This window comes from Myotis brandtii, unplaced genomic scaffold (assembly GCF_000412655.1).
Source record: "Myotis brandtii unplaced genomic scaffold, ASM41265v1 scaffold1335, whole genome shotgun sequence".
NCBI lineage: Eukaryota > Metazoa > Chordata > Mammalia > Chiroptera > Vespertilionidae > Myotis > Myotis brandtii.
This window is the reverse complement of record NW_005354738.1, coordinates 184013-200288: the sequence shown is the minus strand read 5'-3', so window position 1 is coordinate 200288 and position 16276 is coordinate 184013. Positions and strand designations below refer to the sequence as shown.

General features: G+C 44.3%; 1 protein-coding gene across 2 annotated transcripts in view; it reads right to left on the bottom strand.

Annotated features, from left to right (window-relative positions):
- CPPED1 (calcineurin-like phosphoesterase domain containing 1) overlaps positions 1 to 16276 on the bottom strand; it is a 109117-nt gene that overhangs the window by 80033 nt on the left and 12808 nt on the right. For both annotated transcript variants that reach the window (XM_005860346.2, XM_005860347.2), the window contains exon 2: positions 3583 to 3801. In XM_005860346.2, coding sequence (XP_005860408.1) covers positions 3583 to 3801 — 219 coding nt within the window. The remainder of the gene's footprint in view (positions 1 to 3582; positions 3802 to 16276) is intronic.

Genomic DNA, 16276 nt, shown 5'->3' with positions numbered 1-16276 from the left:
ATGAGCCATTGCCTTCTACCATCTGGTTGAAATTATGCTATATCTGTTAGAGTCTACAATGACCCCCCAAGCCTTCTCCTCCTCTTACTGTGTATGCAGGTCTACCCCATACCTCTTTAACACCTCCTAAGTCCTCACTATCTCTCTCAAACCCTCAACCTAACACATCAGCTCCTCAATACCACCAACCCCACTCTCGCGCAGGACTGCTGGCTCTGTCTTCCCCTCTCATCAACTAGCTACACGGCAGCCCCAGCCTCCTCATACACATGGGCCACCTCCAGTCTACCCTTCCACTGTAAGATACATGGAGGGCCCCTGTTCCAACTCGTGTGCCTTGGTGAACTTTATAACTTCCAACTCACAGAAATGACAAGAGGAACGCTCTCAGGCAGAGCCGTTCAGTCACTCCAGTCATATTTAAACAACATAACTGAACGCTCATCCAACAAAGTCCCCATCTTAGGACCAGTTACAACCAACACTGTCCTGGCATATCAGGCACCTCTTTGCATCAACAGAACACTCCCTGCAGGAAAAGTTTTAGGATATCTTGATCAACGTTTATGCAACTTTACTCTCAACCTTCCTCCAACTGGGCTATTGCGTAACCCAACAGCCCCTTTTTTGAACCCATGTGCCTCCCCATTTGATTATCAGCCTGGCCCGTCATCTCAGCAACCTTCCCAACGACCAATGACCAATACCTCCCAGTTCTGTTTAGGTCAACCCCTTTCCTGCGCCAGCTATTTCCCATGGCAGATTTGCAACTCTCAATTAAATCTAACTGCCGTCGACTGCCCTCCCACAGACTCACACATTCTAAATTTTGGGTGGAGACGGAGAGGAAATATATCTTTTTTGAGAACACCACCACTGGGGCTACACAGGTCAATCCCAAAGGCCCTTTCCAGCCCCTTATGGGGGCAACCTTGGCTGGAACTTTGGGAAAATGAGAACAACAAGGTCACTCACCTCTTCACCAGTGAGAACACTTTCTGCTTAAAAATCAGGGAATCTTCTTTCTGTGTGACACCAATACCTGTCTCCCAGCCAACTGGACTGGGACCTGCACCCTAATCTATCTTGCCCCCAAAACAGACATTGCCCCTAATAATCAGTCCTTTAAGTTTCCTCTCACTGCTTACGCTCAGTCTTGGTCTTTTTCTGGTGACAATATGACTGAATACATTAACATAATTCAGAACAAGTAGTAAACATCTACAAGAACATGTTATGTAATTCTAGCGAGTCCCATAATACTCTATTTTTAAAGAAAAGAAACCAGACTGTCAAACCTCAGAGGGAAGGCAGGGGAGGAGGGGGGTAAGAGATCAATCAAAGGACTTGTATGCATGCATATAAGCATAACCAATGGACACAGACAATAGGGGGGTGAGGGCATGTGCTGGGGAGTAGAAGTGGCCAGGGAGAGGTCAATGGGGTGGGGGTGGGGGGGGGCATATGTAATACTTTAAACAATAAAGAATTTAAATTTTTTTAAAAAAGAAAAGAAACCGGACAGAAAAATGCTAAATTCAGAATCTGATTTTCAAGTGTCCAATAAAAACAGAAACTTGCTCACTGTGTGGCCCTGAGTGAGCTCTCTAGCTGATCCTACAGTGCTGACTGATCCCAAAAACCCAGCTAACTGCAGATCAGACCATTTGGAAGTAGCATTAATCTGTCTGGTCAACTAACACCTTATCTTGGTTTACTTCAAGTCGGGCTATGACTTCTAACTCTTTTAGAAACTGAGCACTCTGTGGTCACTTGAGCACTGTACAATCTCAGCACCTAGGAACCCTTGGCCAAGAGTCACCAGGTGGCCAAGGTCATAGGCAACTAAGATTTTACCTCTCTCTAGGACAAAACTGACCACCTTCCTGTGAATGTGTTTCTGTACCAAGCTGCTAAGGTATTCAGCACCTGATTGGAAGTATAGAGTCAGTCATCTGCCACTGTGCTATACAGCCCCAGACTGTTGAGGTTTTAAATTCTTGCTGCCATCAATGGCTCTTGGTTCAGAAACTGAGGCCTTAAGAAGGGAAGGAGTGTGTCCAAGATAACCCAGTGCATCAGGAGCAGATGTGGAGCTGAAGTCCCAGCCACCTGAGCCAGAGTGTTCAGGTCTTTCTCCCTCTTTTCCATCCGGCCACCTTTGTAGAGGCCCAATCGCAGGACAGGCTACTTCTCTAGAGATTACATCACTGGATTCTACCTGCTGGGAGTGGGCATGTGCACATTGATGAGTTTGTGTAAAATGCTAGTAAACAGATGCGGGAAGGTCTGAGGGTTCTCCCTGCTGATTACACTGCCGGGAGAGCAATTCTGGGTAGCCCCTTTTCCATTCGTTTATCTTCCTTCTGGGATTGTTTTGCAGAGGTAGGATGGAAGACAAGTGAGCCTTGATGGGGAGAAATTAGTGCACTTTGGCTTACCGCAAAGGAACTTTGGCTTCTAAAGGTGTTACACATCATTGCAGGAGTCTTGGTTTACAAGTTAACATCAGGTGAAAACAAACACCTATAGCCACTGCAGTGTTTTCTGCAGTAGTCCTTGGTCATTGCTATTCCACTAAGCAGAGACCAGGACCTAGGTAAGAGTGGCCATGGATGCCTGCTCTGCCTCCCTGAGGGGCAGGGGCAGTTTCCACTTGCTTATATTTGCTCATTGGGCTATCAGAGAAGGATATCAGGGTAGGGGAAGGAAAAAAAGGAAGTGAGTTCTAGAAGGCATCTATTATTTTCACATTCCCGTGGGCCTCCACGGCCATGCAACATACTCTTCCTTAGGGGACCCATCCTGTTCTTCAGAGCACGTGGCTGCAGCGGAGTGGACGCCACACCCTGGCTTCAGTGGGCCACATGAGCTGGTTGGGTGTTGGTCTGGGGCTTTGACTATACCACCAAGAATAAGGTACTTTCTTTCTGTTGTGGCTTCTATAAAAAGGATATAAACCTACAGCCCCAGGAATCACTAACTAGAGAGAGCCTACATGAGAATGAAGTCAAGCCAGAGGAAAGCAGGGCTGAGCAATGGAGAGTCCAAGTCCCAAAACAACCTCTGAGTCTCTGGATCCAGCCATACCTGAAAGCCAACTCTACCTCTGATATTTACAGTGCCATTAGGTTACCTTAAAAACAATTAATTAAAAACAATTAACCCAGTTTAAGTTAGATTTCTGTCACTTGAAACTAAAAAAGCACTAGCAAATACAGGAGAAATAAAATTGGTAGAAGAGACAATTACATTTATGGATATAGTTATCTGGAAGCAGTTCAAGTTTGTCCCCTGGAAATAAAGCAAGGTGACACATGGGAATCTGCTCCATTTTTCATATTAAGCTCAGATCATCAGAACTGCAGCTCTGCCTAATTACTGTGATTAATCTCACCAAATTCTAAATATAAAATGAGTGTGCATTTTTCTGATGTTTGATGATACTGCAACCGTCATGAAGAGAAGAAATGAGCCATTACCGAATAAAGACAACTTTTAAGAGGAATCATTTTTTTTCTGACCAAATGCAGTTATAACTGGGTAAAGGAGAAAAGGTCACAGTGACAACTCGGATCTTACCTGGCATGGCATGGATGAGGTCCCCACACAGAACAAAGAATCTGGGCTTGGGGTTCAGCTTGTTGATGGCCTGAATGGCTTGCTCAGTGAGACGAATCTCCTGCCCCCACTCATCTTCACCATTGTCACAGTCCCCAGTGGACCAGGACTTCATCAGTCCAAATTGTGGGTCTGCACCCTGGATGAAGTAGAATGGGCCTTTCCATTCCTTTTCCTGTTCTTTAAGAAATAAAAGGAAAGAGGAGAAATATAATTAAGGCTGCCAGGGAAAGCATCCAGGTTACCGTGCAAGTAGATACAATATTTTTCTTAAATTAAGTAGGTCATTTTAATAAGCTGCTGTCCAAACATACCATTTTCCTGTCATAGTCTAGAGGATGTTGATTTATACTAATTATGCCTGGGACCTGGTGTCTCCCAAAGGCCAGGACAAACCACGTGGGCCTCCACGGCCGTGCAACAAGCTATTTGTCTAAAAGCGAGCTGGCCAAAATGGAGCTCAGAGGCACAACAGCCCACTACAGAGAGGATATTAATGTTCAATAATAGGTTTTTAATTAGAATTTAAAAAACCCAATTGAAAGCTGCCAGAAGTATTATATTTAAATGACTAGGTGAAGTACTCTCAAATCTTTTAGTCAGGCTTAATGGCACAATTTGCACTGTTTCAGGGGATGTGACAGAATTTCAATTATAAAACTTGGAGCTCAGAAGTTCTGGCTATCTGGTGGAATATGCTGTGCCAGAAATGAAATGTTGAAATGAGTTAGTCGATGTGAAGAAAAAAAAAATCGATGCTAACATTTCAAAGGCAGCATGATGTGGGCATAAGTGAGGTGTGATGATGTGGGGGGAGGGGGGTGGAGAGAAAGGGGATTCTTGGAAAGGGAGCTAGGTCACATGCACTGAAATGATCAGGCTTGCCTTCCTATTGGTTCCGCTAGCCCAAAGCTTCACCAGCCACAGGTATCTACCCCTTTCTGCCAAAGAACCACGCCAGTGCCTGCTTCTTCAGAGCTGGGATGACCATTCATGGGCATGGAGGCCCTGTGGACTTCAAACTTTTTTTTTTTTTTTTTTGCCACAGGATCCTTTCTTCAACCAAAACCTCAGGTGACAGACCAATGCTGTAAACACGGAGCTGTCCCTGTCCAACTGGGGTCTGGGGACGGCACAGTCTGAAGCCCCCTGATCTGCAGCCCTGGTATTTACCCTCCAAGGGAACTGAAGCCCAGAGCAGTGACCTGCCTTGCCCAATGGCCCAGGAGCAATAAGTGATAGGGCTAAAACTACCCCACTATCTTAAAACTGTTTTCTTTTTAAAAATAAATTAATGTATTTTCCATGTTAACCGAGTAAGTGGCATTTCTTTCAGAAGTCACGAAAATGTTATAATTCCCAAAACTCCTTGGAATTATCTCACGTCTCCATGTTTGATTCATGTGTTTACTCAGTAAGCACTTACTGAGAGCCTAGTTTCCCAGGCCCCATTCGGGGTGCTGACCACACAGGGATGGACCAAGACAGGTGAGGTCTCTGCTCTCCCGGGCTTAGTTCTCATGGGGGAGATAGACAAGGACATAAGCAGAGAATTGAGCCAGAAGGTGCCAAGGACTATGTGAGGATGAAGAGGGAAGCGATAGCTAATTTAAATTGGATGGAGAGGGAAGGCCTCTCTGAGATGGTGTCATTTAAGCTGAGATCTGTACAGCAAAAAGGAGCCAGCTGTACGTAACCTTTTAAAATCCCATGGCCACCCTCCCACCCACCATACTTAGCTTAATATCATCTTAAAGTGGACCTCTGGCTTTAGGCTTCCCTTCCTTCTTAATTCCTTTATTAGAACTTAAAGACAGCCACGCAAACAAACATAACCACCTGTACATACTTTATAGAACAAACTGTATATGCATGATAATCCACCAGTTCTTGACCTACAGCTCAGAGTGTTAGCTGCTTGGTGAATCACAGCCAACCTGAGCTCAATCTGAACAAAGACTGAACGAAACCCTGGTGTATGCATCTCCCTGCTAAGGACAGCGAGCGATTCTGCAAGATAATGGATTCAACTCATTCACTGAGACCTTACTATGTGTCACAAAGGCCCCAAAGACCCCTGTGTCACAATACATCCTGTGCAGTCCCCTCCTCTTGAGTGTGGGCTGGACCTGGTGACTTTCTTCTAATAAACAGAATATGGTGATAGGATGTCTGTCCCTTCAAGAAGTAGGCTAAACCAAGCTATAGAAATAACCTAAATGTCCTGCCTACAGATGAATGGATAAAGAAAATGTGGTATATACATACATAGAGTGGAGTATTATTCAGTCTTAGACTGTCAAATAAAAAAATCACAACATAACAATAGCTGTCTGGTGTGAATGAATCAAAATCATACCTATTTTTTCATCAGATAGCAAAAAAGTAGAGCACAGTTTTTGGTGTGCCGCAGAATTTTAGTAATTAGCTTATGTGTGCCAGTAGATGAAAAAGATTGAAAATCAATAGTCATTGTCTCAAAAGGTATTAAAATAAAAATTTCATTATTACTTGTTTATTTAGTGAAATCTTAGATAGAATCTCAATTTTATGATAATAATGTACAAAATAGATTTGACCTAAAATGTGTGACGGCTCACATTTCACTATTCCATTTACCTTATGTACTTAATAAAGGAAATTTGTTGACTGAGGACTCTGCATTCTCAGAAGTACCTGGATTCTCTTAAGATTCCTGCTACAGAAGCTGGTGGTCTTTGGTCTCATCTTAACTTTAATAAAGGCTGAATTAAAGATATTTGAGGCCTGTAATCCTTAGTTCTAAAAGGAAGAATCTTTTGTATACATCTATACTTCCCCCAGCCCCTCAGAAAGGCAAATTTTTGTATTATGAGAATAAATTAACATTTGCATTAAATGATTTCACCAAAGTCCAGAGTTACCCGCAGAGCAGGGCTTAGGCATTAGTTAGCTGACATCTACAAGAGCTGGGGGAGAGCTGTGATGCTTTCCCTTCCAGGGCAGGGCAAAGCGTCTGCCCCGGGAGGAGCCCAGATGCTCTCTTTAGACTCCCTGAAGCACTGTTCTGGCAGCTCAAGCCGTGGAGTTTGGATGTGCTGAGGTCCCTTCCTAAAGCACCCTGATACACCGTGAGCAGTAGAAAAGACACTTAAGGATCCAGTAGCGGGGAGAGGGTTGTGTTTTTTTTTTCCTAGTCAACTTAAGTATCAGACTGTCTGGTTAAAGAGTAAAGGAAATGCCTAGAAATGGAGGCTAAGGCGGAGAGAAAAGGCAAGAATGACAGTGTGACAGTGAAGCAGGCTGCACTGGGGCTCAGAGGGCGGGGCTGGGCCGACACCTCAGTCCTCAAGGTGTGGCCAAGGAACCACCAGCAGCAGCACCACCTGGAAGTTTGTGGTAAAGGCAGAATCTTAAGCCTACCCCAGAGTTAGAATCTGCATTTTAACAAGAGCCAGGTGATTGAATGCAAATCCAAATGTGAGAAGCACTGGCCTGCAATTAATTAAGGAACTGCTTTAACATGTTCATAAGACACAGAAGCAAAGTGATTGTTGTTTCCCTAAATTGAAATAATGGCTTGGAGGATTTCCTTGTTGTTGTTAGTGGTAATGTTTTTAGGGTTTTGCATTGTTTTGTATATGTTCCTATTCATTTTTAGGTCCCTGTCTGTGCCCAGCTCAGGTATTTGGTCCTAAACATTTCTTAGTATTAATCATTGCTATCTAATCATCACCCTTTAAATCACCTGTACTACTGAGCTAAGTGAGCCCGTTTATGGCAGCCCATCCTGGAAGGCCAAAGGCTTACCTTACAGAAGCCTACCTTTTCCCAATAAAGAACTTGAAATTGTCAGTGATGGAAGGGTTCCCAAAGTTACTTTAACCAACCCTCTCATTTAACCAGTGGGGGATACTGAGGCCCCGCTAGGGATCTTAGTCATGGCTCACGTTCAAGGTCACACAGTTAATAAGCAGCAGCTTTCACTGCTCAGAATCTCAGTGCAGCCAGGCCAGTCTGAAGAGGAGAGGGCCACAAAGACGATGGAACCTGCCTGAGCTGCCCGGAAGTTGTCTACCTCCACAAGGACACTTTTGTCTCCAAAAAGTCTCCTTTGAATGGAACATTTTGGTAAATAAGAAGACTGGACACAAAGATAATGCTGGCAAGGCCCCGAACTATTCCCTGGTACGCTGTGATGCTCACAGTTCCTGCCAACAGCACAGGGCTGATGCGGAGTACAGGCTGGGGGCCGGCACATTCATTTTCTGTGGGATGCTAACTGGTGATTTCTCCAGAGATTACAAACTCCAAATCTTTGGATATGATCTGGCTAGCAGATGTGTTCTATTTGGCTCATACAGGGTTTATAAAATTTCAAATTTGTTGCCAAGATTTTTTAAAAATATGTTTTTGATTTTTTTAAGGGAGACAGAAACATTTGATCGGCTGCCTCCTGCACGTCCCCTACTGGGGGTCAAGCCTGCAACCTGGGCATGTGCTCTGATAGGGAATCGAACCGGGAACCTCTTGGTTCATGGATTAATGCTCAACCACTGAGCAACACTGGCCGGGCTGTTGTCGCCAACATTTTTAATCATGAGTTTCACATATACGCCTGGCCTTGTGATTTCTCATGGAAAATGGCCATATCAGGCCCCAGTGGAGTGTGCCAATGTCTGGCTGGGGCTGAGCAGGGGCTGCCCCTCTAAAGAGGCATGTGCTTTCAAATTCACCACAGTCCACACCTGGCCCAATTCATCACCGAACCCCTGTAGATATCTGTAATGACAAGCCATTTATCTACGGTAACCCTTCCATTTTGCTCAGTGAAGTGGAAGAGGAAACCAAGCAAGGTCAAGAGTAAAGAACTTGATGGAGATCAACAAGGGGCAGAACCTGGCCTAGTATGCTCCAGAGCCCCAACTTCGGGGCAGGTGATCACAGAGGGGAAATTACAGAGAACTATCCAGCTAGGAATACTGAAGTCTGTCCAAATGACAAGCCAGAAAAATAAGCTCTGAGTTGCCATCATAAATTAACATAATTTATTGTTACTATTGCCTATATCAAACAGTTAACATAGCCTAAATCAAAATTTTAAATTAATTTATTTTTCAAAGAAAATGTTGGTCTTAGAAAGAACTTTGATTCATCCATCGTATAGAGAACAACAAAATTTGGCCACCGACTGATAGAGATTGTCATAGTAACCACTGTTCAAAATTAAGGGATAAAAAAAACAACAACAGTGAATTTGGGGTGGCATTACACTATGGATAGGAAAGGCTTCTGAGTCTTCTTTAAGCATGATCAAGTGCAAAGCAATTGCATGCAGAGAAAAATCTTAAACACCTTTAAAAATCCACACAATGCCTTATCATTAATCCTTCCTATGAGACTATTTATGTGCCAATATCCTGTCTGAGAGATAATCAAATTGTAATCACTCTTTGCATTTGCACTTTTAATATCATGAACTAAATGTTTTCTCAAATTTGTCTCTACCAATATATTTCCTCTCATTTTTATTATACCTTTTGGGCATATTTGTCAACTGTTAATGAAAGCTGACTTTTTAATATATACCAAGAATTAGAAATTTCATTGATCCTTTCGCTATTACCAGTTAATCAAAGACTAACTATAATAAATGTACTCCCCAAAGCAAATGAATCACTGCTTTCATCACCCAACTAGGAAAAGGCCTATGGGAGTCAGTCCTGTCATTAATACCTAATACTGTAATAATTTATGCTCTCATGATGTGTTAAACCTGTTACTTTATAGGCAACTTCAAATACGTCAAGGTGAATACAATGATAATTCAATTTTTATAAAGAAAAGCCTCATTTTCTACATCTAGTTTGCCTTTTGGAAGACAGACTTAAAATAATAAGATACTGGTTAGGAAGTTTAATTAGCAGGCAGTCTGGTTAACAAGGTTGCTGTTACAATACCACATTATTGCACTGTAAGAATATTTCAAAATTCAATGTTTTGGCTCCTGTTAACTTATCTGATTCAAAATACATGAATTGGGACTACAGGGGCCACACTTCTCCATTTGACTAGAAGCCACAGAATTAACAAGAAAGTGGAGTAGAATGCAGTTTTTTGTTTTTCTGGACATGTTCAAGCTCCCAATTTGTCTATTCAGCACTTTAAAGTCAACATTCCCACAAGCAAATTTATCATCTTTCCTTCAAGACTGGTTTCTTCTCCTGATAGCCCAGACTTTGACACCATGGTCCCCAGTCCACCTATAGATGTTAGGGTCATGTGTACCTTTCGCCAACCAGGTAATGCTGTCCACAGCATCTCCCATACTCATCCATCCTCCCCATTTGCAGCAAGACTGGTTTCTTCTCCTGATAGCCCAGACTTTGACCCCATGGTCCCCAGTCCACCAATCTATAGATGTTAGGGTCATGTGTACCTTTAGCCAACCAGGTAATGCTGTCCACAGCATCTCCCACACTCATCCATCCTCCCCATTTGCAACGGCACCACCTTTGGCCAGGTGTTAATCACTCCCACCTAGGGCCACCAGGACAGCTCCATGCAGTGCCCCCCAGTCTGATCCACCCCAGGCTATCACCACCAGTGCGACTCTTCCTGAAACCCTTACCCATATCATCAAACTCCCTTGTTAAAGGGCCACATCCCTCTAATCTTTGGGACAAAAGCCCCAAGTTTGCTTTCGCTTTCTAGTATAATGTCCCTGGCATGTGGGAGCCATTCAGTAAACATTTGGTGAAGGGATAAATGAGGATGGCAATGGATCCTCACTCATTACGGCAATTGGGGCTCAAAGGTAGCCCAATAGCCCCAAACTTCCCCAGCTGTACAGATTACTGTTCCCACTAGTCCAGTGGCTCTAAACCAGGGATGATTTTGATCCCCAAGGGACATCTGATGTCTGAAGACATTTTTGGATGTCACATTGGGAGGGGGATGGAGCTTCTGGCATTCAATGGATAGAGGGCAGGGGTGGTGCTAAGCATCCCACACTACACAGGGTAGTCCCGCAACAAAGCACAATGCAGCCCAGTGTCAATGCTAAGGTTGAGAAAGCCTGCACAAGACAGCACAGATGCCTCCAAATGGACCCTTATCTGCTCCTCAACACAACCCATGCTTTCCCACCCCTTCCTCCAGGGATGCTCTCCATTCTACCGACTCTTTTCCCCACTGAGGTTCCATCAGTCCTTCCCAGCCCAGCTCAGTCACTACCTCGGCCACAAAGCCTGTCTCCCTCCCTTGCAGCTCTGCCTCCTTCCCCATTCAGCAGTTTGTTCTGAGCACCCACCATATGGCAGGGGCCACACTAGTCACTAGGCCAGTGATGGCGAACCTATGACACGCGTGTCAGAGGTGACACGCGAACTCATTTTTTTGGTTGATTTTTCTTTGTTAAATGGCATTTAAATATATAAAATAAATATCAAAAATATAAGTCTTTGTTTTACTATGGTTGCAAATATCAAAAAATTTCTATATGTGACACGGCACCAGAGTTAAGTTAGGGTTTTTCAAAATGCTGACACACCAAGCTCAAAAGGTTCGCCATCACTGCCCTAGGCATTCAACAGTGAGCAAGGCCACAGGTCCCATTCCTTAAGACCTTACAGAGTAGAGAGGAGATGGACAATGAACAGGTCAACAACTAACACAATCACACCAGTGCTCCATGTGACCACAGAAATAATCAGGTGATCACAGGTAGAGCGACCGGCGGGGGCGGGGGGGGGGGGGGGCGCGCAGGAGAGCTCTGGTTGGCTGGGGCAGCTAGGAAACAGGGGAGCTGAGATCTGAAGGATGAGAAAGCCAGGCATGGGGGAAGCTCCAGGAAGATGGCAGCAGGTACCCAGACCCTGAGACCAGGGCAAATGGTAACATAAGGTGGGATAAATCATACCAGGACGTGAGGGCTTGGGCAAGGGCTTAACACCTCTGGGCCACTTTGGGCCTCCATCTCCTGAAGCCCTAACTTGGTCCCAATGTAGCCCAGACTCTGAGGCTTGAGTGCCAGGTTCAAATCCCATTTCCATCCTTTACCAACTAAGTGACATGATGCAGTTCCCTCAACCTCTCTGTGCCTCAGTAAGTCTCCTTATCTATAAAGTGAAGAACTGATGAGTTCATGCATGTAAAGCATTTGGACCTGGCACACGATAAGCAGTCAAGTGGGAGCTTCTGTTTCCATGACTATGACTCATGGGAACTCCTACCCTTGTCAGAGCAGAGAAGAGCTATCAAACCTTACCCATTTCTTTGCTCTCCATAGTACCAAGTGGGGTTTAGAGAATATCTGATGATGGAGCCACATGCATAAGTATACAGGATGGGGCAAAAGTAGGTTTACAGTTGTGAGTATGTGAAACACGGAATTTATTCTTGCATTATTATTTATTATTATATTATATTCTATACAAACAACTGTAAACCTACTCTTGCCCCACCCTGTATATACACTCACACATACATACATACATACATACACACACCTACACACACACGCTTTGGCCTTCACATCTTTTCCTTCACATATCGTGGATATTGCTTTGCTTATAAACAGCAAAGATGGGTAGCCTGCAGGCTTTCTAGCTAAAGAAGAAATGCCAACACAATGCAATTTCTGCAGTTTCTCACAGTAGCAATCTGCACAGTGAATCACTACCTAAATGTCTTCGGCAATATCCTTCATCTTCTCTGGGGACTAATCTGATTTGAGTGGTAAACAAAACAAAAAACATAACAAAACAATCCTTCACCACTTTGGGACTCTTTCTGGTTTGACAAACCAAATGTCCCAACTGTAAAGCTGCCAGAACTCAATGCAACAGTTAGTAGTGTCTTTCAATTGTGGTTGCCCGGGCTGGGAGGGAGGTAGCGGGTGAGCACTAAGGGGTGTGGAGTTCCTTCTGGAGTGGTGAAAATGTCCTAATACTGACTGGGTTGCACAACTCTGTGAACAGAATAAAAGCCATTGAATGGTTCGCTTTAAAAGGGCAAACTGTATGGTATGTGAAGCTGTTAAAGAAAACAAATATCATTCAGGACCCCCTTCTCCTTAAAAATAACTATAACACCAATATCCTTAGAGTCTCCAAATCATATTTCCTAAGTACTAAGTGAATTTACTCAACTACTCTTCTCTTCACCTAAATGCATCCAAAAGGTAGTCTCTCAGATACACAAAAGCTTCTGAGTCATGGCTTGGCTGCCACACTTCCCATTTGGGAAGGAAGGACCTGCCAAAATCTTATCTGCAGCCCTTCAGAGATGTAAGAAAGCAGATGGGCCAGGACAACTTGGCCAGGCGGCTTTCAGCATCACTGGCTTTGGCCAAAGCTGATCTAGACAATGGCTAACCCGGGAAGAAAAGGCATTTCCCGAACCTCTCTCACTTTTCAGAAGCAGATCTCCACTTGGGTTTGCCTGACGTGGGTGGATGTTAGCTATGACTTTTTCCCACCATTCCCCACGTTCCCCAAGCTGCTAGCCCAGGTGGTGCATCGGGGAGAATTGGAAGAAGGCACTCTCCCTGGGCAGAGGCAGCCCTGCAGGCACAAGGCTGGGCAAGCAGAGGCCCTGGACTTAAGGGAAGACAATTCTTCCTTGGGTCACATGCAGCTCTGAGGGAGGGCACACCCCTGATTATAAGAATGTCCTCCAGGTGATGTCTTCGAGTAATTCACAAACTGCAGAGCCCCAGGGTGGTTTGCAAGGGTCCTATTGATTGGTTCAATATCCTGGTTTCTGTTTTGTTTTGTCCAAAGAATACAGGGTGTGTGCAAGCAATGGGTTAGGTGGATACACACATGTGATCCAGAGGTAGTGTATTCACTCTTTCATACTCATTTGTTTACTCATATAACAAATGGCCACTGAGTGTACCCTACTGCTAACACTGTCCTAGTCCAGGCTTCCTGCCCTCCAGGAATTTATAGTCTAGAGCAGTGGTTCTCAACCTTCCTAATGCCACGACCCTTTCATACAGTTCCTCATGTTGTGGTGACCCCATAAAATTATTTTCATTGCCAACCATAAAATTATTTTCGTTGCTACTTCATAACTGTAATTTTGCTACTGTTATGAATCGTAATGTAAATATCTGATATGCAGGATGTATTTTCATTGTTACAAATTGAACATAATTAAAGCATAGTGATTAATCACAAAACAATATGTAATTATATATGTGTTTTCTGATGGTCTTAGGCAACCCCTGGGAAAGGGTCGTTCGACCCCCAAAGGGGTCGAGACCCACAGGTTGAGAACCGCTGGTCTAGAGGCAAGAAAAGACATCAAAGTCACTGGAATAAATACACAACTATAAGGAAAAGAACGAGTGATGGTGAATGACAGGGGACCTCATTTAGAATGGGAGAATCAGCACAGGTTTCTTTTAAACTGTGACCTGAAGAATGAGAAAGCACAGAGAGAAAAAGAGAGGGTCAGAGAAAAGCCATGTAAAGGGGTGATGGACACAATTTTTGTTTCAAAGAGATGACTCTGAATGCTGCACAGGGAATGGATTGGAGGGGAAAGTGTGGACACCAATGGCTGACCGAATTGTCCAGGTAAGAGATGGGGTAGTTGGAGCTGAGTAGAAGGTGGACAAAACCCAGGGGAGCTCTGGAGATTGAACAGACAGGACTGTGGAGGGCTGGGACATGGGGAGGAGGAGAGAAGCTGAGGTCAGGAATGACTCCAAGGCTTCTGGTGGAACAGGTGAGCTGGGGGAACACTGGGAAGGTGCAGGTTGAGGAGGAGAAGGAACATAAAGAGCTCTGTTCTGTTCCAGTGTGTTCTGGTGGCAAAGCCAAAGGCTGGGAGCCAGAAGAGCTGCTGCATTCTCTTCCTGGTCCTCCCACTTATCAGTCTGAAACCTGAAATCAGCAAAGTGCCACAGTGCCCTCATGCAGATGAAGTCAACACATACATCAACACAACTGCACCTTAACACAGACCTAGGCACCACTCTGCCTTCATTTTACAGATGAGGACCTGTGGCATTAGCACTAGGTTTCTTTTTCTTTCAAACAAGGCTACCTGGGGGGTTCGGGCATTCGTTCACTCAACAAATATTTCCCGAGTGTCTGACTGCTCATCAGACTTGGTTCTGAGAGTGGCCGGCAGTTCTGGGGCTCCTGGAGTCTCCAGCTGTCTGGCACCAGGTTGTTGCGCCTTCCTCATCGGAGGGTTTGGCAAAGTTAAAAATCATATATTGCACAAATAAAACGTTGTCACTTAGCCCTCTCAGTGAAGAAGATGCTCTCTGAACCACCACCACTAGACAAATGTGAAGGGGGGGGTTCGGGCATTCGTTCACTCAACAAATATTTCCCGAGTGTCTGACTGCTCATCAGACTTGGTTCTGAGAGTGGCCGGCAGTTCTGGGGCTCCCGGAGTCTCCAGCTGTCTGGCACCAGGTTATTGCGCCTTCCTCATCGGAGGGTTTGGCAAAGTTAAAAATCATATAGTGCACAAATAAAACGTTGTCACTTAGCCCTCTCTGTGAAGAAGATGCTCTCTGAGCCACCACCACTAGACTGATGTGAAGGTTTTACCAACACTCCCCATGCCCTCTATAAAGGCACGGACAGTCCCCAGGGCACGCTGAGCCCTCCCATGCTCTATGCCCCTCTGCCCCTGCCCCTCTAGGAGTTTGCTCAGTGTCCACCAGGAGTTGTCCCCAAATCTGTTTATGTCAGTTCTTTAATTATACATGTAAACCAGAGAAATAGGAATGTGAAAAGGGTTGTGTCTAATAAAACCAAGACGGGTCCTTTGGGAAGACTTAATAAAGGCAAGCTGGGGAAAATAAAATACCATTGAATTAGGTGTTAGGCAGACAAGTCTAAAAGGTTTGAAGAAAAAGAAAGTATAAACCTAGAAGCATTCTTCACTCAGCGTGCTCTCCGAGTGATTTTTAACTGACTACTCCACTGGAAAGAACCCAAACGGGAAAAGATTCCTTGTGGGTGTTTATGCGAGAAAGGCTACATGGCAGCCCCATCTACAAACCCACACTCCACGGCACATCCTTGGCTCCACCTCAAAGATCGGTAAATGAATGTACATTTATAGTTTACATTAAAATGAAACGTTAAAAGAACGTGTGGGATTTTTATGATTGCCCTCTTGAACTAAGTTTGTCTACTCACTGGCTAAATACCAGACGTCTATTGTAGTTTTAAAAAACTACCTTACATAAAAATTAACTCACTATGGACCTGGGCCTAAATGTAAGAGCATAAACTACAATACTCTTAAGAAAACACAGGAGCATGATTTGGAGTCAGGCAAAAATTTCTTACATGTGACATAACAGCACAAGTGATATAAGAAAAAGAGGATAATATGGACTTCATCAGAATTAAAAACTTTGGTGCTGCAAATGTTATTGTGAGAAATGGCTCACCTGTCCAAATTTCAGATGACGGACTAGGAAACAGAAGCATGGTGAAAGGGGAGGGAGGGACATTGTATAGGATCACACGTGGGACCTATTTAGACGCTGCTCTAGTTCCTCATGGGCTGAGTACTATTTGGTCACTATTTCCTAATAGGTTGCCTAGGTTTTGCTGTCTCCCATTGGGTTATTTTTAAAAATGGGCTGGGGCCTTTTCTAGTCTCCACCTCCCTTTGTCTAGGGCAGTGGTCG